This window comes from Haliaeetus leucocephalus, unplaced genomic scaffold (genome assembly GCF_000737465.1).
Source record: "Haliaeetus leucocephalus isolate CR32 unplaced genomic scaffold, Haliaeetus_leucocephalus-4.0 Scaffold953, whole genome shotgun sequence".
Classification (NCBI taxonomy): Eukaryota; Metazoa; Chordata; class Aves; order Accipitriformes; family Accipitridae; genus Haliaeetus; species Haliaeetus leucocephalus.
The window spans coordinates 3,780,128-3,807,761 of record NW_010973389.1 but is presented as its reverse complement, the minus strand read 5'-3'; the positions used below and the strand labels follow the sequence as shown (position 1 = coordinate 3,807,761).

Below are 27,634 nucleotides of genomic sequence, written 5' to 3'. Positions count from 1 at the left end.
TTCAGTACATAGCCTCATTGTCTCCCACCGCAGTGAAGGGGATGCCGTAGGTGCTCTTCTTGCTCCGCTTGCTCTTCTTGCTCCAGACGAGCAGCGTGCTGGCGCTCTTGCTGTTCATCAGGCTCTTTCGGCTGTTCTCCTTGTTGCTCTTCAGCATCCCGCTGCCTGAGGACATTGCCGCTGCCTTCTTGTCCGCCTGTTTGGGAAGAGGAGCAGCAAGGGGTGTGAAGCCAGGGTGGCACCTGGGCTGCAGACGTGATGCCCAGCTTCAGCCCCGCACCTCCAGCCTGGCAGAAAGACACTGGGGAATGTCTTCTGCAGTTTCCCACCTAAGGCCTGGGATGTGACTTACGGCTTTTGGTGCCTCCGAGCCCTGCAGGGTTATCACACCAATCTCCACTCCCTCCTCCCCAGTGCTCTTCAGCAGCTGCACCACCTCGGCATGCTTGGACCACTTGCAGTCCTTGCCGTTCACCGAGATGATGTAGTCTCCCTCCTTCAGCCCGGCTTCCTGCGGGGGAAGACAGAAGATGCACATGTTTGAGCTCATGGATGCCACTGCACGAGGTCTGCTTGGTGTCCACCCTGCTCTGTAGGTCCCAATTTTGCAGAGATATGGGCCACAGGGAGGGTTGGGGTCCACCCTCCACCTACAGCACAAGACAGCTAATGCCTTCATCATCCTAAAGATTTTACATCTGCTTTGCAGTGTGCATGCAAAAGTGAGGTGCTCTACGGACTAAGGGTCTCGTTTGCAGCTGCTGGAGATGGCCACGCTTGACATCCAGCATGCTCTAAACTCCCAGCCCCATGACTTTTTGCAGCCTTGCAAAAAGCGCATCCAGCTCTGACTCTTCGATAAAGGTTAAATGCTGCAGGTCTCCAGAATAAAAATATAAAAAAATATTGCCTGCAAGCCTTGATCCTTAAGAAAACAGAGCAGGCTCAGCAAGGTTCTTTGCACACCCTTCATCCATCAAGGCATCAACAAGGGTCTTGATATGCTTGAAGGAAAGCATGTGCCAGCTCGGGGCTGTGGGGACAGCATCAGAGCTAGGAGCAACTCAGTCAGCACACACCAGGCGAGCTGCAATGGAAGTTTAGAAAAACTTGTCCACCCAGGGACACCCCCATTTCGGTGTCTGTCTGGAGTCCAATCCCATGCCAGCTGAGTGCAATGAAGCCCAGGGAACACAACGGTGCTCCAGATATGGATCATATATCGTCTTTGAGAAGAACTTAGTCTCCCAAAAAGCAATGTGATTTTGCTGCTAAGGAGCATGTTGTTACAGCGATGCTGGGCTCTGGATGGCAGGGTTGATGCTGAACAGTGCTGAGGGAGGGGGAAGACCTTCGGGCACCCCACCAGGATGCTCCAAGCAAGCTTCTGCTGGAAAACAAAGTTACCCCTGATACATCAGAAAGCCCATACAGTGAGTTTTCACTGAGATAACTTGCGTTTCAGACTTGCCATCTTGTTCTATCCACTGTCACATCCCAAAATGGGGGAGAAGGGAGCTGGGTGCTTGCCAAAGAGAGGCTGCCAGCAGTTAAAAACTGAGCTAACCTCTGTATTTTTTCCTTAGCTGTCTCCGAAAAAAAATAAGTCTCAATTCCTTCGTGACACCCATCTGCAAGCCCCAGGCTGAGATCCGGCAAGGGTTGAGTCTCCACCTGAGCACACCAATGCAGTTACCAACTAAGTGTTAAGACCTAAAACCACCTGGTACCCCTCAAGGCAACCCCTGACACCTCACTTCCAGCATCCCCATAGGGACAGCAAGAGCCTGGGGTACTCACGGCAGCGCAGCCCCCGGGGATGACACCAGCAATAAGGACCGGGGAGTCTCCTCGCAGTGTGAACCCAAAACCGTTCTCTCCTCTCATCAGGTGGACTCTTCGTGCTGGGTACCACTTGTTTTTGGCCGAGAAAACCGAAAGGGGTCCCTGCGGTAAGGTAGAAACACGGAAAGCACCTTTTGGTGCAAGAACAACTCCCTGGGGACATGCAAGCTTGTAAAACATACACTGATGGGGAGGAGGCAGAGCAAGAAAGCCTGTTTTTCCATTTCTTTAAGGATGTGATTTTGAGCCTGCCTGGTGTTTTACCCTGCCTGCATGCCCCAAAATACAGATTTATGCACTATAAAGCTAGAGGTGCTTAAAAGCCCATGTCAGATGTTGGGTTTATGAGCAGGCACAGTCTCATGCAGGTTGGGAAGGACCTTGGGAGGTCTCTGGTCCAACCCTCTGCCCAGAGCTTAGGTCTGGACATCCTCCCAGCAGTGCTGCGGTCCTGCAAGGCAGGAGGACATCTCGGCACAGTCAGCGATCTGGCATCAGTTTAGACACTATAATCCTGGAGCAAATGAAACAGAAAGCTCCGGTGGGCAGAGCTGGCTCCTTAATTCTCCCCTTCAGGAAAAAAAAAAAAAACAACAACTTCACCCAAAGAGGGACAATGGGGGTTGAAGTTTTTCACCGCTGCCTGGCTCTGGGGGATGCAGCCCAGCTGGGGTGGTTCAGTAGCAGGGTGCGAGGCGGTGGGACAGGTCACCCCCTCAGGGTCAGATCCCCCCCATATCTTTCCTGTTTTCCTGTCTTTTTCTTACGTTTCTATTCCCACAGGAGCAGGATATACACAGCTACCCTGGGGCTGTACAAAGCAGAGATGCCCAACCTTTCCCTGGGGTGTTACACAGCCCTTGGGGTGCCTGGGGGATGGGGACAGCACAGCTGAGTCCCACAGCAGCCCTGAAGCTCAGCCCTACTCCCCAGGACCCTGTAAAAGCTAAAGAGGGTAGGGATAAAGGTCCAGTGGGATTTTCCTGGTGCCTCCCAGCTGGCACCATCCTGCCCCCAAAAAGCTTCCTCTAAAGGGTCCTGTCAGTCCTTCTGGGGTAAAGCCCACCCAAAAAGCCTGTGCCTGCTCCACCATGTGCCAGAGGAGCTTCGCGACCCATTTAGGTCTTGCAGAGACAGATCCGCACCCTCCCAGCTCTCCTCCCGCACGGGTCCCTGCTTGCGAGGAAGTGGCTTATCCTCCTTGGAAAGCCACCTGCGAGCGCAGCGGCTGCACCGGGAGAAGGAGAAGAGGCTGCGGGGAGGAAGGAAACCAGGCAAGCAGAGCATGCAAGGGAGGAGGAGGAGATGTCTGCTCCCTCAGGGCAACCTCCATCCCCGTAGCTGTACGTACCAGCCTATGGAAGAGGTCGGTCACCTTCACCTGGGAGAAGTTGGGGGATTTTATCTCTGGTTTCTGGTGAGTTTTGGCTAGTGGTAGGGAGAGAAAAGCACATAAACTGGGGTCAGGTAGTTGCAGCAGCTGCTGCCTCTATGTCATGCTCCCTGAGGGGGGATGGTAGGACCCATAAGAGCCAGGACCTGCTCATGCAGCTGCCAGACATGCAACCCAGAGCCCCCACTCCCACCTGTGATGCTCCACCACCATGCAGGGAACTCTGGTCCACAGCGACATGCCGCGAACTCACCACGGAGTTTGCCTGCCTCATACAACCTGCCAGAAATCCCCTCCCCAGCTGAACCCCCAAAAATCCACTTACGGTGAATGTCCGGGGCATCTCCAGTTTCAAAGAAGTCCTCCTCGTGGTCGATTTCCGAGTATTTGCTCAGTGAGCGTTTGTGGGCAAAGGAGAGGACCTCCTGGAGGATATCCATCTTCCGCAGGATCTTGCACAAGCCGTGAATCCTCATGGCTTCTTCGTGCTTCATGATGGCTTTCTTCAGGTGAGCTTTGCCTGCAAGGGAGCAGAGAGATCGCAGCCCGAGCGGAGCGGAGCAGCCCCGCCGCCGTTCCCTCTCCGCTCGCTCGGCTGCCCACGGATGACAGCAGCCTTCGCGGCTGTGTCACCCGACGTGACTCAGGGACAGCCCAGTCACGTTCGCAGCCTGCCAGGCATTCAACGTGCGCTAAATAGAGTAGGTCCCAGCCGTCAGCTCGAGCCCCCAAGGTAGGGCTGGGAAGGGACCTTGAAGGGTGACCTACTTCGCTCCCCCGGTGCCGGCAGCGGAGCTGGCAGATGTTCCCGAAAAATGCCGGCGAAGGAGCCGCCACCACATCGCACCGCCCCCGAAGTCCCTCCTAACGCTTAACCTCAATCTCCTTTGCAAATTAACTTCTCTCCATCGCCTTGTGTCCCCTGGGGGGGACATGGAGGACGATCGAGCCCCATCCTCCTGGTGACAGCCTTTTAGCTTCAGGAAGATGCAACACATCTCCCTCTTCTCTAGGCTAAGCAAAGCCTTCTCATTGCCCTGCAGGTCCTGCTTTCCATCTTCTTCGGTGTCTGGACTTGCTTTGCTCCTCTCAACTTGCCTTCAATGTGTTTCCACCCTTGTGAAAACGGAGCGGCCGAAAAATGGCCAGAAAAGATGAAATCACGATGACCCATGGGTATCAATGCAAACATCTCCTTTGCAAGAGACTGCAACCAAGATACCAGCATCCAACGCTAAACTACGGAAAAAGCTATATATATATACACGTATATACACACACGTATCATAGAAACACGTGTGCCTGTAGCATTTACAGTTTTAGGACACACGGTGGCAACATAACCCAGAGAGATGATCAGGGTTTGCTCCAGACTTACAAGGACCACAGCCAGTGGCCCGAAGACCTCTGATTTCCCTACAAGAAGTCGCAATCGAGGAAATATACTGAGGCTGAATGGAAACCAGAGAGGAAGAGAGTCTCCAAAATAATTGTATCAAGTGCAATCAACCATATTTTATCAAAGCACCCACAGCCAACCTCATCCATGGGCAAGAAAGCAACTACGTTTTATTGAATATCATCAACTCCTGCTATTTTCAAGAGATCACTGGGAATAGAGGTCGAGCATAGAAGTTGTGCAAGCTTTTGGCTCCACTCTATTGAAGATGGTGGAATATACCATGTCTGATAAAACACAATGTTATAAGACTAGGAGACAAGGGAAGGGGGGAAAAAAATATCCTTCCAAGGAGATTATTTTAATGCCACAAACTTCTTCCCTTCCTGTAAACCAAAACCAGAGCTGAGGCTGGTATCCACCCATTCATTTTTCACCAGCAGATGTTGAATGGAGCCCATTCCCCCCAAGAAGAGCAGAGAGAGCTGGAAGCTGCATTGATGCAAATCGTGAAACCAGATGACAGCAGCTGAGGGTGTTGGGGTGGTGTTACCATAATGCTCTGGTTTTGGGGTTCATTTAAGAAATGTCCTCATGCATGTCCTCCACCTCCCATCCCCAGCAGTAAAATCCAGCTGAGCAGCCAGGAGGACCTTGCTGGGGCCGGCGACGTGACAAACTTATTCCTACTGGGACTTGTCTCCTTTCACATGTGTGCAATGAGGGGAAAGGGCATCAGGAGGCAGCTCATGGGGGAGGCAAACAGCAGACAACACCCCAAAATCAGGGCGCTGAGCTTGGTCTTGTTGCAGCCTCGTTGGGGAGGGGCTGCCAAAACATGACTTCAGCTGAATAAGCAACGCTCTGTTTTTCCCCTGAAGCTGAAAATCCACATGGGAGGAAGTTCTCGTCTCCCAAGCCTTTTGACACAGCTAAAAAAGCCACCCCCCTGGCATCTGCTGTGTCTTCTTGTTATCAAGCCAAGTCAGCAGCAAGCCCAAGCCAAGGAGCTTCCAGGATCTCTGTGTTCCTACGGATTTTTCCATGCTGCATTGGGTGACGTTACCTGGCTCAGGACACCTCAATGTTTGAGGTTTTACTGTCAAACTTGGCTGGTCAGGTTGGTGCAAGCAGCATGAGTTGGTCCTCAACACCCTAAAAGAGAACTGTGACATTTTCCTGCCTTCCCAGGAGAGGCTCTTTTCAAAGAAAGCAAAAAACAAAAGGCATCTTTGCATGGAAACATCCCCCAACAGCTCATCACATTCCTTTGTGGACACCATGCCTACACAGGCAGGGTTACAATGGGGTTCACTGCCTGTGCATCGAGGTTTCATTGGAAGAACGGGGGGCTTTGCTCCCACCAATGTGCTTACCCAGCTTCCTCCTCTCCTCAGGGTCCTGCAGCAGGATGCGGAGCGACGGTCCCTCTGGCATGGTGACGTGGAACTGGATAAAAGCCTTCTCCTGCTCTGGCAGTTCAGCATCGGATGCCGCTATGTGAAACAAATGGATGGGGACGGGCTTAGAGAGAAGTCAGGGCACTGCTCGGCCACCCAGACCCCTGTGGCAGTGGGGACGAGGGGACCGGGAAGCCACAACCATGTTCACGTGGCCCAAATAACTTCAGCAGCAGCTTTCTCCCACCCAACTACACCCTGCAACGACCAAGACATCACTGAATGGGAAAGGGAGGAGGTATCCCATTAAGGCTGCACTGGGCTTTGAAGCCAAGTACAGGATTTGTCCTGTGCACAGCACAAGTATCTGGTTCTTTTGTCTCCTTCCCTCCTTTGCTCTGGTCTGGAAGCAGGATTGGAAATAAAGAGCCCTGGGCTTTCCCCACCTGGAGGTTAGTGACATGGAGCCAAGTCAGACAACGACTAAAGCACAAGAGCTGGGCAGACTGAAGTGGAATTTGGGAGCTGAGCCCTCCTTCCTGCAACCTCTGCACAGGCAGAGAGCTTGCAGTGCAACCAAGAGGGTCCTTCAATGGAGAAACTGAGATGGATAGAGCTTGCACAGGTGCTCCAAGCACCGCACGGGGCTCTGTACACATGATTTTTACATACTTATTTCCAGCCAAAGCTGTTCCTAATCCCCTTTGCCTCACTGGGAGCTCAGGGTTGGATAGCAGCCTCCTTGACTGGGCACAGAGTGTGATAGGAAGGAGCTCACAGGGCTCCAGGGAGCCTTGTGGGCTTGTTGGTCTGAATATTAGATCTCAAAGCCTGGTGAGCACCCCCAGCATAGGCACCCATCAGACTGGGAACCAGCAGCTCCAGAGCTGGCTCTCCCTGTGCTAACCCTCTCCAGGCCAGCATCCCTGGGGGATTAAACTGCAGCATAAAGAATTTATTGCTGGCTGGTTATGGGAGTGAAAGATTTGATATTCTGAACAAGGGGGTCAGGGAAAGGCAGCAAGCAGGCACGTGAGATCTCAACAGCATGCTCTGGATGGAGCAAAAATATTCTCAAACACCCAAATCGGGCAACTCCTGCAGATTTGTATTTCCCTCGGCACCTGAGGTTGTTAGGCCAGGCAAAAAGCCTCAAAATTTTAGGGGAAAGGTTTGCACTGTCCCTTGTAACTCCATGCAAACCTGGCCCCATCACTGTCCTCTGCAGTTTCTCTTTAAGCCGCTCCAGCCCCACTGTACCCCACTCTCTCCCGTCTCTGCCCCAGCAGCTCTCCTTGCTCAATCCTGCCTCTGCAACGCCCACACAGCACAAGCCCGGCAGCAAGATTTTGGGCAGGCTCCGGAGTGGGGGAGGATGCTGGGACAGTCTGGCAGCCGTCACCGACACAGCACTGCTTTCGGCAGCCATCCCTCAAGAAATCCCCCAGCCTGTCCTCAACCACCCCACCAAGCGATGGGTCAGCACCACAGGTCACAGCGTGCATCGGCTGCCCGCCCCCAGATCCTCTGCCTGACCTGAAATTGCTTGCCTGAGCGTCAGTGACGGCACAGATGGAAATCATAGGTTGCATCCCACGTCCAGGCTCCAGCTGGCTCCCCGTAGCCATGTAAGCCCAGCTCCGGCACAGCCACGCGTACCCTGCTGCCAGCACCTCACCACCCTGGGATGCCCAGGGCAGCTGACCGCAAGGCTCGCAATTACATTTGAGTAGCCCAGACCAGTTTGTCCAGGGATATCCTGGGGTATTTTTGGTTTTATTTTTTGAAGGCCCCAGCTGGCCCACCACATGGAGCTGGGTGCCTCTGGAGGATACCCAGCCGAGGACACCAGCACACGTGTGGTCAGCAGGCAGCTGACCCCCTCTTTACCCACCCAGTCCCAAAGGCAACTGCAGGTGACATCGCTACAGCATCTTTTTGCTCACCTTCTTGGAAGGACTTTGCAAACCAGAAATAGAAAGGAAATCTGCCCTGTGCATGAATTGCTGAGTCAAGAAGCAAGATCAACAGCTCAGAGCATCCCAGAAACTTTAGGTTTTGGATCCATCTACACTGTGCATGTGTCCCTTCACCTTTCTTTGCATTCTCTCCCAAACACCAGGCTACCATGTGGAGCCAGCACTTGGCTGAGCAGGCAGCTGCTTCTGAGCTATAACACTTACCAGGGCAGTCACAGAGAGCAATGGCAGCGAAGTAGTGGGAGAGGGCTTTAAAATGCTCCGACTTGACGTGGACCATGGTCGTCCAAGAGAAGGGAACGTAATCCTTCACGTGGGCCTGGGTCATCGTCTGGTGTACCAGTGAGTAGACATATTCCACCTGTGGGGCATCAAGAGACAAGCTGCTAAGCCATGGGTTGAGATATAGGACATCCATCAGGAGACAGGGACAGCAGGCTGTCCTCTCCTGGGCTTCTGGTGGCCACAGAAGGAGCCTCTCCAGTGGTGACAGCCCCACCAAGTCTTCTCCTTCTTGAGGTGCTCACCCTTGCCGCCTCCTGGGCAAGCTGCAGCCAGGTGAGGAAGTCGTGCTGGGCACGCAGCAAGGTCATCTTCTCAAAGACGCACTCCTGGACCTGGGCGACCATCAGCCGCACCAGCATGTTCAAGGAGGCGGCGCTCATATCCAGGCTGGGAGCGTTGGAGAAGTTTTCCTTCAAGTAGTTAAAGGCACCTGCATGAGGGAGAAGCTCCTGGTAGCCACCGGGCTTGTAAGCAGGAGAGTAAGACTTTTGGAACACAAAGGTTTCCCCACCAGCATCACAGGAGAAGAGCCAGCAACCCCACTTGCACATCAAACACCTCACCATAACCAGTGGGTAAAAAGGTTGGGGGTCCCTCCCTTGCTATCTAAACCATCCTTGTGCCCACAGCTTTCCTCTCCAAAGCCCTGGGTGACCACAGTCCCAGGGTCCCTTTCTTCCCCAGCTGCTCACAGCCAGATCAGCATCTCTCCTCTCCCCAGCTGGACATCCGTATTGCCACGCGGCAAGAGAAAGCCCTTTGGGTGGCTGTTGGGTCATCCCAGCTCCTCTTCATCACACACAGAAGCAGCGTGGTGCCAACTTGCACTTGGTTTGTGGTCCCTTGGAGACACCCTGTCCCCATCCCTCTTTGTATGACTGCTCCCTCCTCTTCTTGCACTCACGTGGATTATTCCCACCCCACGGAAATGCTGCCTGCATGCCCCTGGGGAGCCAGGGAAGTGGGGAACCCACGTACCAGCTGCCTTCTGAAAGGCATCGATGGCCTGGTTGAGCCCCGGCAGGGATGCACGGTCCTGCCGCGCTCCGATCTGGGTGTGCAGGGCTCCGATGTTGAAAAGCACGCTGCCCTTCTCAAAGGCCAGCGCCCGCTGGTGGGATGGGACCCCCGTCAGGGAGTCGTACCTGGGGAAGGGAAAAGTCAACAGCTGCCCATCCCTGGCTCCTCACCCACGGACGCAGGAGGAGCCTGGAGGGTTTTCAGCGCTCCGCGTGGGCTCGCAGCCATCGTTCCCACCATGGCTCATCCCTGTGGGGAATGTGCTTTCACCTGCCTCCCCTAATTAACCCACCCAGGGCGAGAGCAAACCCAGCTCCCCGTGTCCACCAGTCCTGGCTTTGCTGCCAAGGCAGCAATCCCGTCGTGGAGGCTTGGCCCCGGCTCCCTCCCCACTCGTAATGTCCTGGGTGGGATGGGGAAAGCTGCACCAACCAGTGGAAGAAGACACCCAGGCTTTTGGTGGGAGGGAAGAAACGGCTGTCGAGGAAGTAGAGCTGGTTGTAATACTCCATCAAGAGCTCGAGCCCAGCTTCGTTGCGGCTCGGGGTGCGCATTGCCTGCGGGGATGGGAGATGAGACACGTGGGTGAGAGGAGAGGGGGAAAACGGGAAGGAAATGTCGGATTTATGGAGCTGCACATGCTGGCCAGCCCAGGGGTAGATAAACTCCACCTTAGTTATTAGATCAATAGGATCAGATCAAGAGCAGACAAGTGGCTGTGCAGCAGCAGGAGGCAGCCCCCCCAACACAGGTTGAGTTGCGGGAAAGGTCAGGGAGGCACCAATTCAGTGCTGAGGCACCCAAATCCAGAGCCAGCAGCCTGGGAGCTGTGCTGGAGGCAATGTTCATCTAAACCAAGCTGGGATTATTACTTTTTTTTTAAGAGAAACTCATGCAAAGTCTGATGAAATAAATGCTAGGGAAGAAATAGGATTTTTTGCTCTTAATAAAAAAGCCCTTGAGCTTTTGACCTGACACAAGGAGGAGGGTCAGACCTCTCCTAACGCCTAATTTTAACCACAGGGCTTTTCCCAGCTCCTGGCTTTGCAGAGCTCCTCTCCCGCAGCCTGAAGAGCAGGATCAGGGCCTTCACAAGGGCTTGAGCAAGCCTCTTTCCGCTCTCCCAGATCAAAGCTTCACAGCAAGGCAAAATCTGAAGTTACTTATGAGATCTGTTTCATAGGACAGAAGAAAATTCACCTTTACTGGCTTGCTTTATATTTCCTCTTCTCCAAGCACTAGCTGGAGAGAGAGGAGTCATTTAGCCTTGCCGGGGGTGAACTAATATTCATAAACCAGTAATGGATTGCACTGTAACTTTTATTGCTGTTCAGTTCTAGGATAGCAGGGAGTTAAAGGACATAGAAAGAAAACAATTACTGAATGGTCTGTAATATTTTGTAACCTATGAACTGAAGCCGAGGTGCTCTAGCATGGGAATCCCATGCCCCGAGACACAAGGATAAGGGTGCAGTTTGGAGAGAGAATGAGGGGACCCTCAGGGCAAAGTGTGGCACCTCCAACAAGCAATTCTGGACTTTGCAACTCAAGGGACACTGACCTGCCGTAGCTCCATGAACTCTCTGATTTCTTTTTCAAACAAAATGCCCTCCTCTCCATAGTGTTCACTGATGAGATCCTGGATGGGGAAACAAGAGAAGAGAAAATCCTGAGCCACCCTTCAAAACAGATTTTCATGATATAAAGGGTGACTTCGGGCGATTCTGTATAAGCAACTTGCCAGCTCTCCCCACAAGGAAACCCACACCAGGGAAAAACATCTCCTCCCCTGCCCAGCTCTTGCTCTCCAGCATCTCCAGGTCCTCATCTCCCACTGTCCCATGTTTTAAGTCCAGCTCCTCCCCATAATTTTTTTTCTGCAGCTGTTCCAAAACAGAAAATATTTTGCAGCTGCTGCAGCACCTCCTTTACAGTGCCCAACCGTACCCATGTGCTGAAACATCCCCCAAAGTGCATGGTCACTCAAGTCCATCATCTTGCATCTCAACAAACATGCAAAACCCTGATGCTCACCTTCAGTGGTACCAGCAAATCCAGCTCCTTTGTCTCCTTCAGGCCCAAAGGGATCATGGGGACACTGATGGACTCACTGGAAGAAGACAACAACCTATTTGGTGGTTGGTTTAAAAGCCTTGGAGAGACCCTGTGGTGTCAGGGACTAAAATGGAGCGGCTTTTTGCCCTGAGCTTCTGCTGCTCCTATTAAAGGATAAAGCTAGAAGAGGACCTGACTCTGCACAGCAGAAGGATGCTCTTCCCAATGTGATGTTGGGAACGGCAGCGCGAGAGGGGAGGTGCGCAGAAAAAAACCTGAAACCATCACCCTTATTCCTCCAGCTTCTGCTTTTCTGTCCATAACAAGTACAACAGCAACAAAATAGGCTCCAGTAACGAAGCTGCTTTAATTACCAGCCCTTGGGAACAATGCGTGATACGAGCACAGGTCACAGATTCACCCACTCCTACATGCTAATCTGGGCTTTGGCGCTGATAAGGACTTGCTCAAGCTGCAGTGCTGCATCTGATATTGAAATTTTCTACCTCTATTTAAAGCAGCTGTCTAATAATAGCTCTTATCGCAGAGCCCATTCGATATTGTAAAATGCTGAAGATGACGACGACACTGGGAACACCCAGTTGGGGAGTGATTCGTGTTTCAGTATTAAACCAGGGCAGTTGTGCAGCACTGAGGAAGAAGCGCTGCAGGGTGACAGCCAGGAAGGACTATCTTTTGGGGGATTTAGCAGCTATTTTGATTTTCTGCTGCCAAGAAGTAAAGAAATGGTCTGTATAAGCAGCAGAGCCTGGAGCATGCGGAAAATTACAGCCCTGCAAAGAGCCCCAAAGCTAAACCCATCATCCAACTCCTGTATACAGAGATGGGGAATGGGAACCCGCCGTAGTACCTGCAGCTCACATCGGCTCCACAAATGCTTTCCCTGATACTCATCTATCCCTCGGGGATGTCCCCAGCCCTGGCACCGAGCCATGTTACCACATCCTCAGATACTTGGCCTCCCAGGGGACTGGTTTAAAGAGACAAGAAAGTTTGGCAGAGAGCACGATGGGAGGTGGGTCAGGCAGGATCAAGCCCTCGCCAACCCAGGTTTGCAGAACAGCCTCATCTCGTTACCTCCAGAAACCACTGATAACTTGTAAGCACATCACTCATTAGGCCAGGGAGGAAAAGAGGCAAAGAAAGTTGCAAAAACCTGGGGAGCGGGATAGGGAGGTTGCACCCATATTTTCATCTGTTCATACTGAATAAACAGCTTCAAGAGCTATAATTAGTGCAGAAAAGCCATTATTGCTCGTTCCCTAACAAGATTTCCGCTTGAATCCAATGCCTAGAGCAAACAAAGGGGCTTTTGTTCAGCCTGGGCAGGGTTTTGGGGTTGCTGCTGCCGCTGGTTTTTTTAAACCAGGGCAAACAAGCAGCAGGTTGGAAAAGCCGAGCATCCCTGATAAGGAAGAACTTGGGGAGGATGCATGCAACACAGGAGATGTTGCATGCATCCCTACCTCTAGCACAGAAAAAGAAGGCCCAAGAGCCAGGATTACATTCAGAGACTGCAAACAGACCCTCTGAGTGCAGAAAACACCCAAGAGTGGTGGAGATATGGGCTCCCTTGGCTTTCTCCCAATAGGAGACCCCGCGACCCTAACACAATCCTGCATGCTGATCATCCTGGTCCTACATTAAATATCATTGCAGCAACCTGCAGGATGGAGACACTGATGGTCTTTGCACCTCTCTCTGTCCCCAGGAGTACAGCAATCCTCCCCTGAGGAGGACCATGCACCGGGAAAAGCATGGTGGGAGAACATAGAATCGTGGAATCATAGAATAGTTTGGGTTGGAAGGGACCTTTAAAGGTCATCTAGTCCAACCCCCTGCCATTAGCAGGCACATCTTCAACTAGATCAGGTTGCTCAGAGCCCCGTCCAGCCTGATCTGGAATGTTTCCAGGAATGGGGCAACCACCACCTCTCTGGGCAACCTGGGCCAGTGTCTCACCACCCTCATTGTAAAAAAAATTCTTCCTTATATGTAGTCTAAATCTACCGTCTTTTACTTTAAAACCATTACCCAGTGTCCTATTGCTACAGGCCCTGCTAAAAAGTCTGTCTGTCTTTCTTATAAGCCCCCTTTAAGTACTGAAAGGCTGCTATAAGGTCTCCCCAGAGCCTTCTCTTCTCCAGGCTGAACAATGCCAACTCTCTCAGCCTTTTGGGACCAGGGAAGCCAGAGTATCCAGACCACTGTGCCCTGAAGGTAGAGGCCAGGCAAAACTCATTACAGTGTTGTACCCTACTCAGATGAACCTGCTATTTCTGCCCCAGAGCAATGTTCCCCTTGCCCATCCATGCCCCCGCCTCCAGTGTAGCTTCAGATTCAGCTATGAGTACTCAAGGTACTCTCCCACACCAAATAGAAGTGCTTTATGGTTGTGTTTGAAGAGGAAAAACTTATTTTTCAGTGCAAACAACCCTTCTGCAAGGGAAGAGGCTTGCTGTGTGTACCCATTAGTAGAGCCAGACCCTGCTCTCCCTTCCCCACTCGTGCAGGTCGGGAGATGTAAACACCAAGGACTGATTTCAGCTGCCTGCTCCCAGCAAGACAAACTCCCAGGCTGATTATAACCTTCTTATCTGCTCCAAAGGAAAGCGGGGAGAGATAACCCAGAACTGACAGCCTGCAGTTGTTGGCTGAAAGGGGCTCTGGCTGCTCATGCTAAATCATGACAGGCTCCAAGAAAAACAACACATGCATGAGCTCTGCTCAGTCAGGGCATCGCTTTCCCCCACCTTTTGCAGAGCATGTTGCCTTTGACTTGTTTTTTTGTGGATAGCATCCTTCAGGGACCTTGCCCTGACCTGGCTCAGGGCAGTAGAAGGAGCTATGCTGTTTTTCTTTTTAAGATGCTGATCCTTTAGTGTCTCCTCCCCTGACTCCCCTTTGCTGGGATTTCCCAAGACCAAAGCATTTTTTTATTCTAAACAAACAAAGCAAAACCACAGCAGATCCAAAGGTCTTCAGGGCCGCTGCCATTTAAACATCCTTCAGCATTTCTGCAATTCCCCATACAGTATCAGCACAGTAATCACCCTCTTTCCATATAAACCAGTACTTAGTCGCTATTTTAGTCCTCCACGCATCACAACACCTCTAGGACATAGGTGCATCACTGCTGTGGCTACAATTTTCTTCCAATATGAATTAAAGAGAGTTTCCCCTTCTTGCTCCCAGCTGGCAACAATATCTGTTTTTTGTTTTTTTTTAATTTCTTGTGTTACCAATAGCTGATTTGTGCTGATTTGCAACCCAGCGACACCGGGGTAACATTTGCATATACACAATATATTTCTGATCAGTGCTTTCACCCCTGCTCTGCAGCAGAAAGGATGTATCGCCCTGCAAAGCCCAATTTTGCTCTGCAGGATTTTGCACACACATGCAAGTTTTTCCAGGATTGGTCACCAGGTTCAGGTTTTGAAGCCCAACATCACTTCGGGGCACTTCAGTTTTCACTATGCAAGTGCCACATGCAACAATTAAGAGCACAATACCTCTCAGAGAGGTAATTTAGGGAAGCACTCAGTCATTTCCATGAGCAAACCTGCACTGAGGCACTTCATGCTCCCTGTCTGGGGCAAACTCTGATCTCCGTGTGACCATGCAGAGCTTACATAGCTCCATCAACCTCCTCAGTAAAGTTATCAGCTGTTTGCCTAGCTAACACCAAAAAAAAGACTTCTGATTTTTTTTTAAATTTCTTTTTAAGAAACTGGTTTATTGGCAACACCTTTATCTCCCTGATTGCTTCCCTCAGCCTCAGTATTTGAACAAGAAAGGAAAAGGTTTCCACTGCCTCTGCCCATTTATTTATCCAGCAAACAAACCCTCTTAACACTGCTGAGCAAACACCACGTGCGTTTTTTCCAACACACCATTCATGGCAACCTCTCCAGGAAAGGAGACCGATATGCTGAACAGAACAGTTCAGAAGATTATTTTTTTAAAAGCAGAGTTGCAGGGATTTTTTTTTTTTTTTTTTGCAGAGGCAAAGAAACCAGCAAGTTCAGCTGCAAAGTCTGCTCCAGGCTGGGCAATCCACAGCTTTTTTCTATTTGCATTTAGCACTGGCATAGAGAGACGCAAAGGAAGTTTCTCCACGCAAGTCTCAAGTCTATAATTTTTAAGCAATAACCTTTAGACTTACAACATAACACCCCCTTTCAGGCTTTAATTTCAGGCACTAGCATGATTTTTTTTTCCCCTTCGCCCCCCCAGATTTCCCATGTTTCATAAGCTCTGAGCACCGTAGCACCCAGAAACCAACATTATTACTCAGCTGCAAAGCGGACTTGTGGGAGGGAGGAAAAGTGGCTGCTACCAAAGGACATTCAAACTGCTGATCCAGAGAAAAAAAAAAAAGAAAAAAAAAAAGAGCCCCATTAGTGCATTTCCCTGGCCAAGTAATTAAGATGTGTTTTGCACCACATTTTTGCTCACTCCCCTGCACGCAGCTCCAATTCCCGCTGTTTGCACCAAAACTGTGGCCAGACACATTTCTGCTGAGCCAGCATATTTACACACACACTTTTTTTTTTTTAATAATAAAGGGGAGTCGTGTGGAGCAGCACACGTTGGGATTTCATGGCCTTTTTTTAATTATGTGAGGCACAGCAGCCTGGTTGAAGCAGTGGGGTATGGGGGCTGTAGCCTCATCTCCCCTGGGGAAGCCCCACGGCTATATTTCTTCCTATAGTTCGGTGGAGCAACTATTACTCCCTTCTTCCAGGTCCAATAGGCACACACCACTGATGTTAAATCATTCAAGTTCAGAAGTGAAAAGTCAATCTTATTTTATTGGGAGGAAGAACAAAAAATAATCAATGAACTGGCAAAATATACCAAAAAAAAGCTATTTTAGGGCAGCCTTATGACATCTTCTTATATTAACAGACCTGCCCACCCTGCATATGTGCTCCAATATCCTACAGGAGCATGATACACATAAAAGCTACAAAAAAAGGTTATCCTTGTGTTAAAAAAAGATAAAATAGCTGCAAAAATTCATGCGATTGCATCATGAACGCTCTACAGGGGAAGGCAGTAACGTGCTGGCTCTGCTTCTGCTGGACCAGCCGCAATCCAAAAGCCATGCAAAGGTGCCAGCTTTTGCACCATCCCATAAATGCATTTTCTAACAGGGTGAAGAGCCACCGGACTGTGCCCATCTGCAAAGACATACCTGTATTTTCAGATTCTGCTCTGATGGAAGCATTGGGATGGGGACTAAAACTGGATTTAACCCACTTGTTGGGGTTATCAGGCAGGAGCTCTGCAGTCCGAGCTCAATCCCAGTTAAACATTTATTCCCATTATTCCATCTGCTCACACCCTGCTTTGTACCAGGCTTCCAGGACATTAAAACTATAATTTTTCATTAAACTGCACAGCATCAGCATTGCACCGAATGGAGGACAGGCATTTCTAGGATGAATGCTGCAAAATCAAGGGAAGACCGAGCAAACCCCAGCCGTAGCCATGGAGTGCCAGCATCAGCTGCCTGCTAGACATCAAGACCATATTTCTCTCCACCAGCCAAATCCCTGGGCCAGAAGGATGTTCTGGGGACCAGGACTCACCTGAAGAGATTTTCTGCCCCCGCTCGCATCCTCATCTCCTTGTTGATCTGCTGGTTAATCCGTGCCCGGCGATGCTGCAGTTTGCTGCGCTGGGTCTGAGCAAAGGGGTCACAGCCCTGCTGAAAGAGAGGAGCAGGGTCTCACCAAAAAAACCCCACCATTTGTGGATTAAAAAGGGCATTTTCAGAGCCTGGCATTGCACTCAAAATAACAGTTTTATTATCTAATACTACCTGTTGCTTACAGCAATTTATTTTCAAAGCTATTCAGAAAAGGCTTCCCAAATACAACCATGAAAGGATACAGGAACTAAGCATCTCTTTCCCAGGGTCTCACCATCCAGACACAAGACAAGACCCAGGGAGCTACAGATGAGCTCAATATAACCCTTGAGCTCAGGAACAGATGTGACCCTATGTCTATAAGCGCTCCCACCGCCCGCCGGCTATAGGGAATTGAGTGCAGGCAGCAAGTCAAGAGTTCATGGGGGTGGAGAAATGAGTTGCACAAAGCAGTAAATTAATTCCATCCCTGTCTCCTTCCTTGGCTTTGGCTCGGACTTTCTGCAGACAGGGAAACACATTTAATCTCCAACTTCAGGAAATAACAGATGGCGATATCCCCCTGTCTCATGGGGGCAAGAGGTTATTATGGGATGCCCCAGGCAAAGAGGTTGCCACAAGCAGGGTCTCCGAATCTAGGGCCACAAAAGCTCTGCCCAAGCAGACATGATTTCCATTGTGCGAGAAGAGGTTCAGACGGATGAAATGAGCCTCTAAAAGACCCCTGGATAAAAAAAAAAAAAGAAAAAAGAAAAAGAAGAACACCCCCTGTTTGGGAGGGCACAAGGCTGGCCAGTTTAAGAGGATGGAGACTACCTAGCCTGCTTTTCATACACCAGTGCAAAGCATGAGCAGATCCTTCCAAGAACATATTAAGATCCACTGTAGCACTAGAAGAAATTCCTCAAAGCCACTATTTCACCCTCTTGCTTCCCTTAGAAAACCTTTGTTTGCTATGCACATCGGTCTTGCCCTGCTCCCCACTGCTTTCCCTCCACCAAGGCTGGTGGACCCCTTGCCTCCACATCAAGAAGGGGTTTCGCCACCCAAGAGACTCTACAGAGCTCCAACAGTGCCAGCTCTCGTCCTGTCCAAAACACCTTCTCAGCTAATTTCTTCCTTGTAGAGATCTCAGTGGACTTCACCAGGTCTCACCTCATCCTCCAGGACAGGTCACAACAGTCTCAAATCCAACAAGCCAGGGGAACGCTTGGTTACCTCTCCAGAAAACACTGTAGGTCCCAGTGTTACTCTGGGAAAACTTACTTCTAATACATTCTTTGATTTTTCTGGGGAAGTAGGAAAGGAAGAAAATAAATCCTTGCTCAAAAAAACCATGCAACCAGCTTTGATTAGTAAGTAGGGAATGGAAAATTTTGCATTTTCATGGACTTCAGCTTTCTGAAAATTAATTTCTCCTATTTGAAGTCCACTAAGTGGTGCTTCCTTTGAAAAGGGTCCAGGATTAACATTGGCATTTTCATTTAAGTGAAAGATTTGAGCTCCTAATTGGTATATTGGAGACCACTGAAACAGTCATTCCATCTGGTCCATAAATCTGCAGGCTTAGTGCTTTACAGTAATCCATAAATTTGTTGAAATTACTGAAGGAACAAGCTGGAAGCACAAGACCCTGATTATTCTGGAAAAGCAATTAAGTAGGACGTTAAGGAAAGCAGCCCAACAGCTGCACAAGTCTTGGGTCAGAAGCAAATACAGGAACGGCTGGTCCAGAAGTGCTACCTCTGGATTTGCACTGGGGAACCCACTCATCTTGCACATACCATTCGCTCCCCAGGGAAAAATCCAGGAATTGGAAGAAAAAGGAAGAGGATGAAGAATCCAACACCATGAAGCCCAAGAAGGGACCGTGCCAGGTTGTCTCCAGCAAGAAGGAGCTGGGTCATTGCTGAACATGTCCCTTGAAAAAAACCAACCAAACAAAAAACCCCTCCAAAAAACCCAAAACCCAACCCAACCATGCAGGCACTACTCAAATCTGAGCACCCAGAGGCTCTCAAAGCAAAGGAGACAGCACCAAACTCTTGTCCAGAAAGTAGCTGCTCATGCAGCAGCCCAAGATATTGCACAAGCATTTCTTTTATTAATTAAAGGCTGATGATTACAAACATTGTGCCTTTAATGATGTTTCTTCATACAGTGTGAGATGTTAACCTATATATGGAAATTAAGGCTTAAGGGGGGGGAAAAGATGCCATAAAGAGAAGGTGGTGCTTATTAAAATTTCAACAGCCCCTCAGGTTTACAGATGAGAGCTGTGCACGCTTGTCAGCTCCAGAGACACACAAGCCAAATGCATATGCAAATATGTCCAAATACATGCAAGTGAGCAGGATGCAGGCCCCGTCTCTGCCTCTAGAGCCATAAAAATCCATCCACAACTCAACAGCCCTTGTAGGAACTATTGGAGGTGGAAAGCACCTCTTCTCTACCTCCAGCTCTTTCCACAGGTTTCACCTTTGAGACCTCTCCACTTCTTGCAAAGGTTTGCCTGAAAGCACTTGGAGGATTTCAAGATTTTTTTCAGGGGAAGAACAAAAACTACCTGAATGCATGGGCAGGAGGCCAGAGGAACTGCAAGTGAGAGATGATGGAAGAGGCACAAGTGGAAAGACTATCCAAAACCACAGAGAAGGTCCATGAATGCCTCTTCGTCTGGAGGCAATGCAAGAAGCAGCTAAGTAAGAAAAGAAGCGAGATGCAGAGTGGCATGAGAAGACACTAGGATGACTCTACGAAATATTCAAAGACAGCATTAAAGCCTCTTCACTGCAAAAGCAATTAAGGGGTTTAACTAGTTGACTTGGCAGCTCCCAAGTCTCCCATGCCTGGATTGAGACAGCACCAAGAGGTAAAATTCAAGTCACCACAGTGTCAAAGCTGATGAACAAGAACCCTCTCAAGCACGCAAAGAGAGCAGCACTGATAATTGTTAATCACTTCATCTTTTCACAAGGGCACAAAGGAGCTGACGTCCAGGAACGCTTGCAAGCCCTGATGCAGCTGGGGACAAAACATGGTTCAACCACATCCAGGACATCATGGCATTTGGATTTGCTTAGACTTCTCCCTCCAAGAGACACTAAGCCATTTGTAGAGCTGTGAGGTTTTTCTTCCCCATCTGAACACTGGGTGTCTTCTCAATCAGATTTAATAAGATCATTATCAATTCCCATCCAGGCTCCTAAGCCAACAGAAAAAAGGTACCGGAAAGTCAGGTATTGGAGCACCTGATGTAATGCCAAAGCCTTGTGAGGATGTCGAGTCAGGATCTCGAGACTTGCTGCCCTTAGGGACTTTTTGTGATCTCCCCACACCTTGCTTTCCTCCTCACCCTTTATGAAGTAGGGTAACTGCAGTAACCCATGGGATTGCAACACATTTTGCCTCAAGAGGATCTGCCGTTGGTCCCAAAGCATTATCCCTGGCTGGTGTGGACCAATATAAGCATTATGCCAAGGCCACCGTGGAGAACAACCAAACTTAGTCTCCAGCTGCTCCTGGAGCATTGCAGAAACAATGTTATTTCACAAATATGGGTGCAAGAAGGAAATTCAGCTCTAGAGTAAGATGTGAGTTAACCTGGGCTAAGCAAATGAAACGAAACAACATCACAAGCAAAAAAGGCCATATTTAAGTCAAAAGGTAGATAAGGGAGATAGAGAGTCAAGCAGAGAGCATGTCCATCCTCCAACAGCTTGCATTCAAAGGAACCCAACACTTTGCCTGTGCCCGTACTCTCCAAGTTGCAACTAAAACCTAGAAAGTACAGTAGAGAGTTTCTAAAGTAAGCAGTGATGGATTTAAGCATGCCTTACATAAGGAGGCCATAGGGAAAAAAACCACCAAAACCCATTGCTGGGTTATAAAAGGGATTTTCCTTGCTTAATTCTTCTTTGTACAAGCTCTTGAGGTCAACCCTGTAAGGTCAGAAGAAAGATGTGTTATTTCAACCAGACTCTTGGGCTTTGGGGTGCACCTAGGGACATTAATAGAAAAGTAAATTTGTGTGCTTAAGAAGTAGCCAGGTTGAACATGAGACTTCTTAGCCTTTCTAGTTTAAAGCTTTTACAAAAGAGAAGCAAGCACATAACTCTTCCAGTAAGAGGCCATAAATTGTGTAGCAGCTAGGGAACAGCACAGCTCGTATGCACACAGAGGGTGGTGTATGTTAAGAAAGCCATGAAAATGAATGAGGTGTGGGTCATTAAGTTATACAAGTTGTGTCCAGCTCTGAAGTTTATTGCCTCTGACAAAGCAGGACTAGAGCCAGTATCATTGTAGCAAGGCCATTTTATGCTCAGAAGACATCTGCCAAATAACATTGCGTTCAACCCTCAGCATGGAAAGATGACAGTGTTGCAGAAAGTGCTTAGCCAATGCCTCCACGTAAGGAAGAAAAGGAAAGAGGCCAGAAGACCCCTTCCAGAGGAGGCCAAGAGAAACAGATCCCCTTTGAGGGATGTCAAGGCTTCTGCCAACTCAAACCCTATCTTTGCAGGGAACATATACAATGATGTAACGGTGTTAACTCCCCAACACCCCTTCCAGTTCAAGAGCACCCATCTGGGTGTTAAACAGGGCAATTACATGGTTAGGTTTCCTTCTATAAGCAAGTCCTTAGGAAATGTTTGTTTAGAGATAATCACCAAGTGTACTTTGGACTTTACATCTCCAGCAAACACAAGGAGATGAAGCTTGGATATGTCTGGGTGACAAGGCACACCTAGAGCTTCACTTGTGACGCTGGTGCCAAAATACGGCCACCGCCTCCCAGCTTTCCCAGTACTAATGACAAACAAACCTAATCACCTGTAGGAAGAGGTGGATGTCAGCAAGTCCAAAGGGCAAAGGCATGCACAAAGGGACTAATTTCTGCTCTTTCGTTTCTGCTAGAAGAACAGGAGCTCAGTTACTGGGAGCAACTGAGCAAAAGCCAAACTTGAGTATATGAAGCAATCAAAGGACAACTGCAGGTTGTTACTGTGACACCTGTGAGAAGGGAAAACACAATCCTAGGACATGCTGTTAAAGTGATTAGCAAGAGAGAAATGGAGATGCAGATCCAGTTGCTTGAGGGGCTGCTGCATCCCTGTCCAGCGGAACAGGCACAGATAAGGAGCATGCTGGTAAAAGCCAGGCATGGATCTCTTCAGAGAAATCAGGAAGGGCTCTGCAGCTGGGGGTTAAGTTATATCCCCAATGGGTATTGCAGCGACAGCTCCTAGATACTTGCAGAGCTTGGCTGGATCACAAGATGTGCTCTACAGCCCACCTGCTGAAGCATGGAGCAAGCCACGCCATCTCCAAGACCAGCTTTAGCCACAAAACAGTCACCACCAGGACTTCTGCCAGTTAGAGTGGCTGGAGAGTGCCCACAGAATAGCAGGAGAAATGAAAGAAGTTTAATTTGCACGTAGACTGCAGACATTCATAATACAGCAGTGGTGAGACGAGTTGTCATCAGCTGCTGACCTAGGCTCTACAGCCAGCCCCACTGCCAGGCAGACAACCTTCCCATCTCCAAGGACAGGGAAGTTCAAGGAGAAAGCTGGAAGGGGAGCAGGGCGCCAGCCAGTCCTGTATCACTGCCATGTGGGTATACAAACATATGGAGACCCTTGGTGCCTGGCAGTGCCATATATAAGGGATAAGCTGCTGCTTCAGAGAAGTCAGGCATTTTTTACCCACAGTTCTCTCTTTTTTTCAACGAGGGAATAACCTCATTGGATGGAAATCAATTACCTGCTTTAAGATTTGTCATTAAGATCAAGCACTGCACATGGGCAGCAGCACATCTGCACCACAGTCCTGGTACCCCACATCAGACAACACAGGCTCGGACCCAGTCTCACAATGCAGAGTGACATGCTTGATATTGGACAACCAGCACTCAGGGACATAGCTGAGAACTAATGGCAGGATTAGGCCCATCTCAGCTTCCACTGCTCAGACCAACTGGGGAGATGGTGGATACCATGCATATGTCAAGCATAGCCCAGCTGCATTTAGCAAAGGTACTGATGATGCTCATCTGCTACATCCCCTGAAGCCTCAACTGCCTTCAGCATTACCATTATACCGAACTGCTGCATATGTTCCTTAAAGCCTTAAGGATTATTTTAAGTTATCCATTCTAGGGAATGGGCAGCTTATTGCTTTTTTTTAACGGAAGGGAGTCAAAAGGCATCAAAAGTGTTATTATTCAACCCTTTCCCAGGGAAGGAAAAGGACATGGTTCAACAATTCTGTTGGACAACCTGGTGGGATTTCACTCATTTGACCTCTCCAGTGCTGCCCTCGTTCCCTCCTCATACCAACCAGCTGCTGAGGCTGGTTGCTTGGGGCATAAATACACCCCTCAGACAAAGTGGCAGGAGCTCTGCTGGAGCCTGGCTCCCCGTGTCTCACCTCCACTTCATCTCATCCTACCCCTGCAGCTCCCACAAGAGCCACCCAGGTGCTCCTTCTACACACACAGAGACAGAACTGGCAGTCAGAATAAAATAAATAAATAAACAAACAAACTTTGGGGCCAAAGGCAAAGCCAAGCAAGGCTACAAACCAAGCCTGAAATATCAACTGATAGCCACAAGGGTCATGCTCCAGATAGAGCCACAGCAACCTTTGGACATCATGAGTCATCCCATCTGCAAACTGTCCTCTCATCCAGAGGAGCAATTCCTTTAGGTAGGACTGGGATGGATGGGCAATACCAAAGCCGTGCCAGATTGGGTTTGTTGCTAACCCTAAAGGTCCTCAGTCTTCAGAGCTGTCTGCTCAGTGAATCCTGGGTGGTGAGCTCCCACAGCATTTACCACCACCAAGCAAGAGACCAACCAACCTTTCCAGCACTACCAGTCTGTGCTTACGATGCAATTAAAGAAAACAGCATGTGAAGGAACACAAGGTGCTGAAGCACAAGGAGACCAGACAGCTTGTGCCCAGGAAGCCTTCAACCCGAGCAGGGATGGTGAACGAAGAGCTGAAGATCAGCGCTTGGGAGGGTCAGGCACCAACCACGAAGCGTAACTCAGGCAAAGCCGGGCAATTCCATGAGAGTTGGTCAAGTCCAAGCTCCGTTTGCTCTCCACTAAATCACCCTGCTTGCATCAAGACACACTCCAGAATATCAACATTTGCTCTGTAGTAAAAGCTAGAGAAAAATACCTGTGCAGAGACAAGGAACAGCCAAAGATGACAACAATTTCTACAGTTCTAGGAAGCATTGACACACAAGCTACCACTGTCACTAACAGAGGTACCCTTGATCCATGACCCCAGCCCTGCGCATTGAGCACATGGTCTCTATGTACAACCTCAACCCTACAGGTCTATACCCAGTAAATGCTTACAACATCTCTCATCTGAAAAAAAAGAAGAAAAAAAAAGGGCAGGTACTTATTTTCATCCACTCTCAGGGCAATAATATTTCCTAACACAGAGTTTTGTCCCCAAAAAGGAGTGTTTCCAAGTGCACAGATGATCCAGCAGCTGGAAAACTTGCTGTAGAAATAGGCTAACTGGAGCATCAACCTCTCAGCACCAGTTTTACTTCCAGAATCACACTAGTCTAAAAGCTATTTTGATAGAGTCAGAGCTGTCAACTGGGATTATTATTCCTCTTTGCAACCCACGAGTTTGAGTCAGGTCAGTACAGGACAAGTGGCCAAGTGACCCCAGTTTAGCCACATTAGCCCGTGGGATAGAAAGCAAAACAAAAGCCAGAGAACTACTCCGCACACAAAAGCGGGTTTTAAAATTCTCCTTTTTAAAAGATTATCGATAATTTCCTTCTCCTCCCAGCCAAGGGCATTTCAGAAAGTAATATGGGCTGTTACTACAAGACAACCAGTAGGTCACAACACATGTTTTTGCTCCCTGGACATCTATTTATACATAAAAGTCCCTATCATGAAACTAATCTCATGAAGCAGTCCGGCTGCAAGCTGTTTTTCTGTGGGAGACATTACCAGCTAAAACCTCTAAAACCTTTTATTGAGAATATGGTTACATCACACAGCCTTTTAACAAATGAGTAGAGGATTAAGGTTTTAAATTTCCCAACGAAGTGCCCTCACCGTTGGCTAATGCACTCAGCAAGAGGAAGGAAAAATAAAATGGGGGGGGGAGGATAAAAATACAGGGAATTGGGTTTTTAAACAGCAAAACCTTCATCCAGAGTTTGAATTTTAGGAGAGTGAAACTGCTCCATGGAGCTGGGGGAGGCACAGGGCATCATGAGGGCTGGGGCAGAATGCCAGCAGGAAACAGATGTACTAAATCTTCTGCCCCAGTACATGAACCCAGGCAAAAAAAAAAAAAAAAAAAAATCACCATCACAGCAGCATTTGAGATCCCCTGCAAGAGAGCAAACATGCAGTGGCCAGCATTCACAGCTCCTGATGCTCTCAGGGTGAAAAAACAACTAGAAGAGACTATATTGGTAGTTTCTTCTAAATAAACAACTGATATCATTAGTAGGAAATCTAATCAGGTGATTACTTTTTTAATTAAAAAAGTAATCATGTTATGACAGATGCTGCATATCCCCTGCCAGTTCCCCTGCAATATTTTCCTATGTTATTCTCCTCTGTGCTACTGTCCCGTAGATCCAATCAGGGTAAACCAAGTGCTCATACAAGGGAAATGGTTTGTCTGTACGCAGAATAAATTGGGGGAAAAAAAGTTCTGCTAATCTTTCCTTACAAGCAGCACCTGCTATTTAGACAAGGCCCTGGGTAAACGCCAACCTGGTTTAAGGTTGCAACCTCTTTAGCTGCAGTCAAAGAGGCCAGGCTCAAGTGACTCAAGATCAGATTGATCCTTGTTCAGCCGAGGTTGCAATCTCAACCCTTGCTTAAGAAGAAAAACCCACCTCTGTCCGAGTTCTGCTTTTTTGGTTGTTGGGGGTTTTGGAGGGTTTTTAGGTGTTGGGTTGTTTTGCCAACGGGCCGCAGAAATGCCGCTCTCTGCTGAAGAACAAGTTTTGAAAATTATATACTTGCAAGAAGAGATCAGATTACAGGGCAAACTCACTGCAAGTTTATAAAGCTGGCTCCCAGGGGATAGACCTAACGGAAGACACACTTAAACAGCTCCAAAAACTAATGTTTACTCATCTTTTCTTGCAACAAGCAGTGTTCTTCAAAGCCTCCTCGACCCCAGGAGCATGCATTGACACCCAAGGGACGGCAGAGAAAGCCGAGCAGCGGGTTTGATGGCAGCCCGAGGACAATCCCCATGGGTTTCACCCCGCTGTTACTAATTAAACGAGTGACGCCAGCGGAGCTATCGGCCCCATCTCGCACGCATAGCCAGGCCGCCGTTGCACCGACTTTCCTTGCGGGCAGCTCCCGGGGGGGAAGAAACGTGCCAGTGAGGAACACCCTGCCCGGTACCTCCGACGGTGACGGAGCAGGCAGTGCTTGGCTGGACCATCTTCTTATGGGCAGGAAGGAAGAAAAACCAAAATAGAGGAGAATTTGGTTAAAAGAAGTCACTGGTAAGCTTGCAGGTGGAGCCAGTGGAGGAAGATGGGGTAGAGGAGCAGAGTTTAAGAGATGAACTATGAGACGGTTGTGTAGGGCTGCCTACGGATGCTACTGGACCCATTTCAATCACACACCAAGCCCTTTCCCCATCCAGCCCCCCCCCAAGCCCTGCCCCGACACCCCCAGCACGGTTTGATGGCCAGGATGGACCCCCCCACCACCCACGGGGGACCACCATCCCCACGGACCATCGCTCAGATGGCTTGGCCACCCTACACCCCACCCGTGACACCCCCACCGCCGTGCCCTCACCTTTCGGGTGCTGCCGCTCTTCAGGGCTTGCAGGAGGACGAGGCCACTTGCCCTGTCCCCTTCCTCGCCACCGTCTGGGCTCTTCTCTTCAGGTGGCATCATCTCCAGTGGCACAGCATCCACGGGCTGAAATTTGGGGGCAGCGGGGCGCAACTGGGGGCTCCTACCTGACCTTACTGGGTGGCTCTGGGGCTTACTGGACCCCCTCCTTGGGCTTCTCTGGTTCTCCTGGCCTAGCCCCACACCTTGCTAGCCCCCAGGGGGGGGGGGGTGTATAGGGGGGGGGTCAGAGCCCAGTCCTGTCCTGGGTGGGGGGGCTTAAACCCCCGTTAGCCCCTGCTCTCTTATACTGCAAATTTAGGTAGATGCAAGCCCACAGCCTGGTTCCCCTCATGCAAAGTTACCTCAGCTGGGGGGGGGCAAACCGCCACAGACCCCCCCCTTTGCAAGAGATACCCCAGATTGGGGGGGGGCACCCCCCCCTTGTGAGAGTTACCTCAGATGCAGGGTGGGGGGGCAACCCCCCACCTGCAAAAGCTACCTCAGAATGAGGGGGGGAAAGCGTCAAACCCCCCCAGACACCCCCCAGATTGGGGGGGACCCTCCCCAGACCCTCTTTGCAGTGATGCTTCAGCCAGGGGGTACCCCCCCCAAAAAAAAACAAAACCCTCCCGTACCGAGATGCCCCAGCTGGGGGCAAACCCCACAGCCCTACAACCCCCCACCCCGGGGTGAATAAAGCCCCAGG

The 27,634-nt window shown here is 49.7% G+C and overlaps 1 protein-coding gene across 1 annotated transcript; it reads right to left on the bottom strand.

Moving 5' to 3' along the window:
* Nucleotide 1: 1 nt before the first annotated feature.
* Nucleotides 2-26,985, bottom strand: RHPN1 (rhophilin, Rho GTPase binding protein 1). The gene is made up of 14 exons (XM_010584245.1): nucleotides 26,887-26,985; nucleotides 16,998-17,116; nucleotides 11,356-11,449; nucleotides 10,883-10,960; nucleotides 9,754-9,878; nucleotides 9,280-9,446; nucleotides 8,544-8,731; nucleotides 8,221-8,377; nucleotides 6,014-6,133; nucleotides 3,564-3,758; nucleotides 3,197-3,273; nucleotides 1,801-1,947; nucleotides 353-511; nucleotides 2-196 (listed from the first exon to the last, which is right to left on the bottom strand). Exons 1-14 carry the CDS (start codon nucleotides 26,983-26,985, stop codon nucleotides 2-4), a joined length of 1,920 nt encoding a protein of 639 aa, XP_010582547.1.
* Nucleotides 26,986-27,634: the final 649 nt, after the last annotated feature.

Bases quoted from the DNA above. Each gene is read 5' to 3' on its own strand.
- RHPN1 (XM_010584245.1), bottom strand. From the start codon at position 26,985: ATGCCACCTGAAGAGAAGAGCCCAGACGGTGGCGAGGAAGGGGACAGG. The intron at 6,134-8,220 runs GTAAGTGTTATA...TGTTTCACATAG, and splicing joins TGCTCTCTGTGACTGCCCTG to CGGCATCCGATGCTGAACTG. The intron at 512-1,800 runs GTGAGTACCCCA...CTTCCCCCGCAG, and splicing joins TCCCCGGGGGCTGCGCTGCC to GAAGCCGGGCTGAAGGAGGG.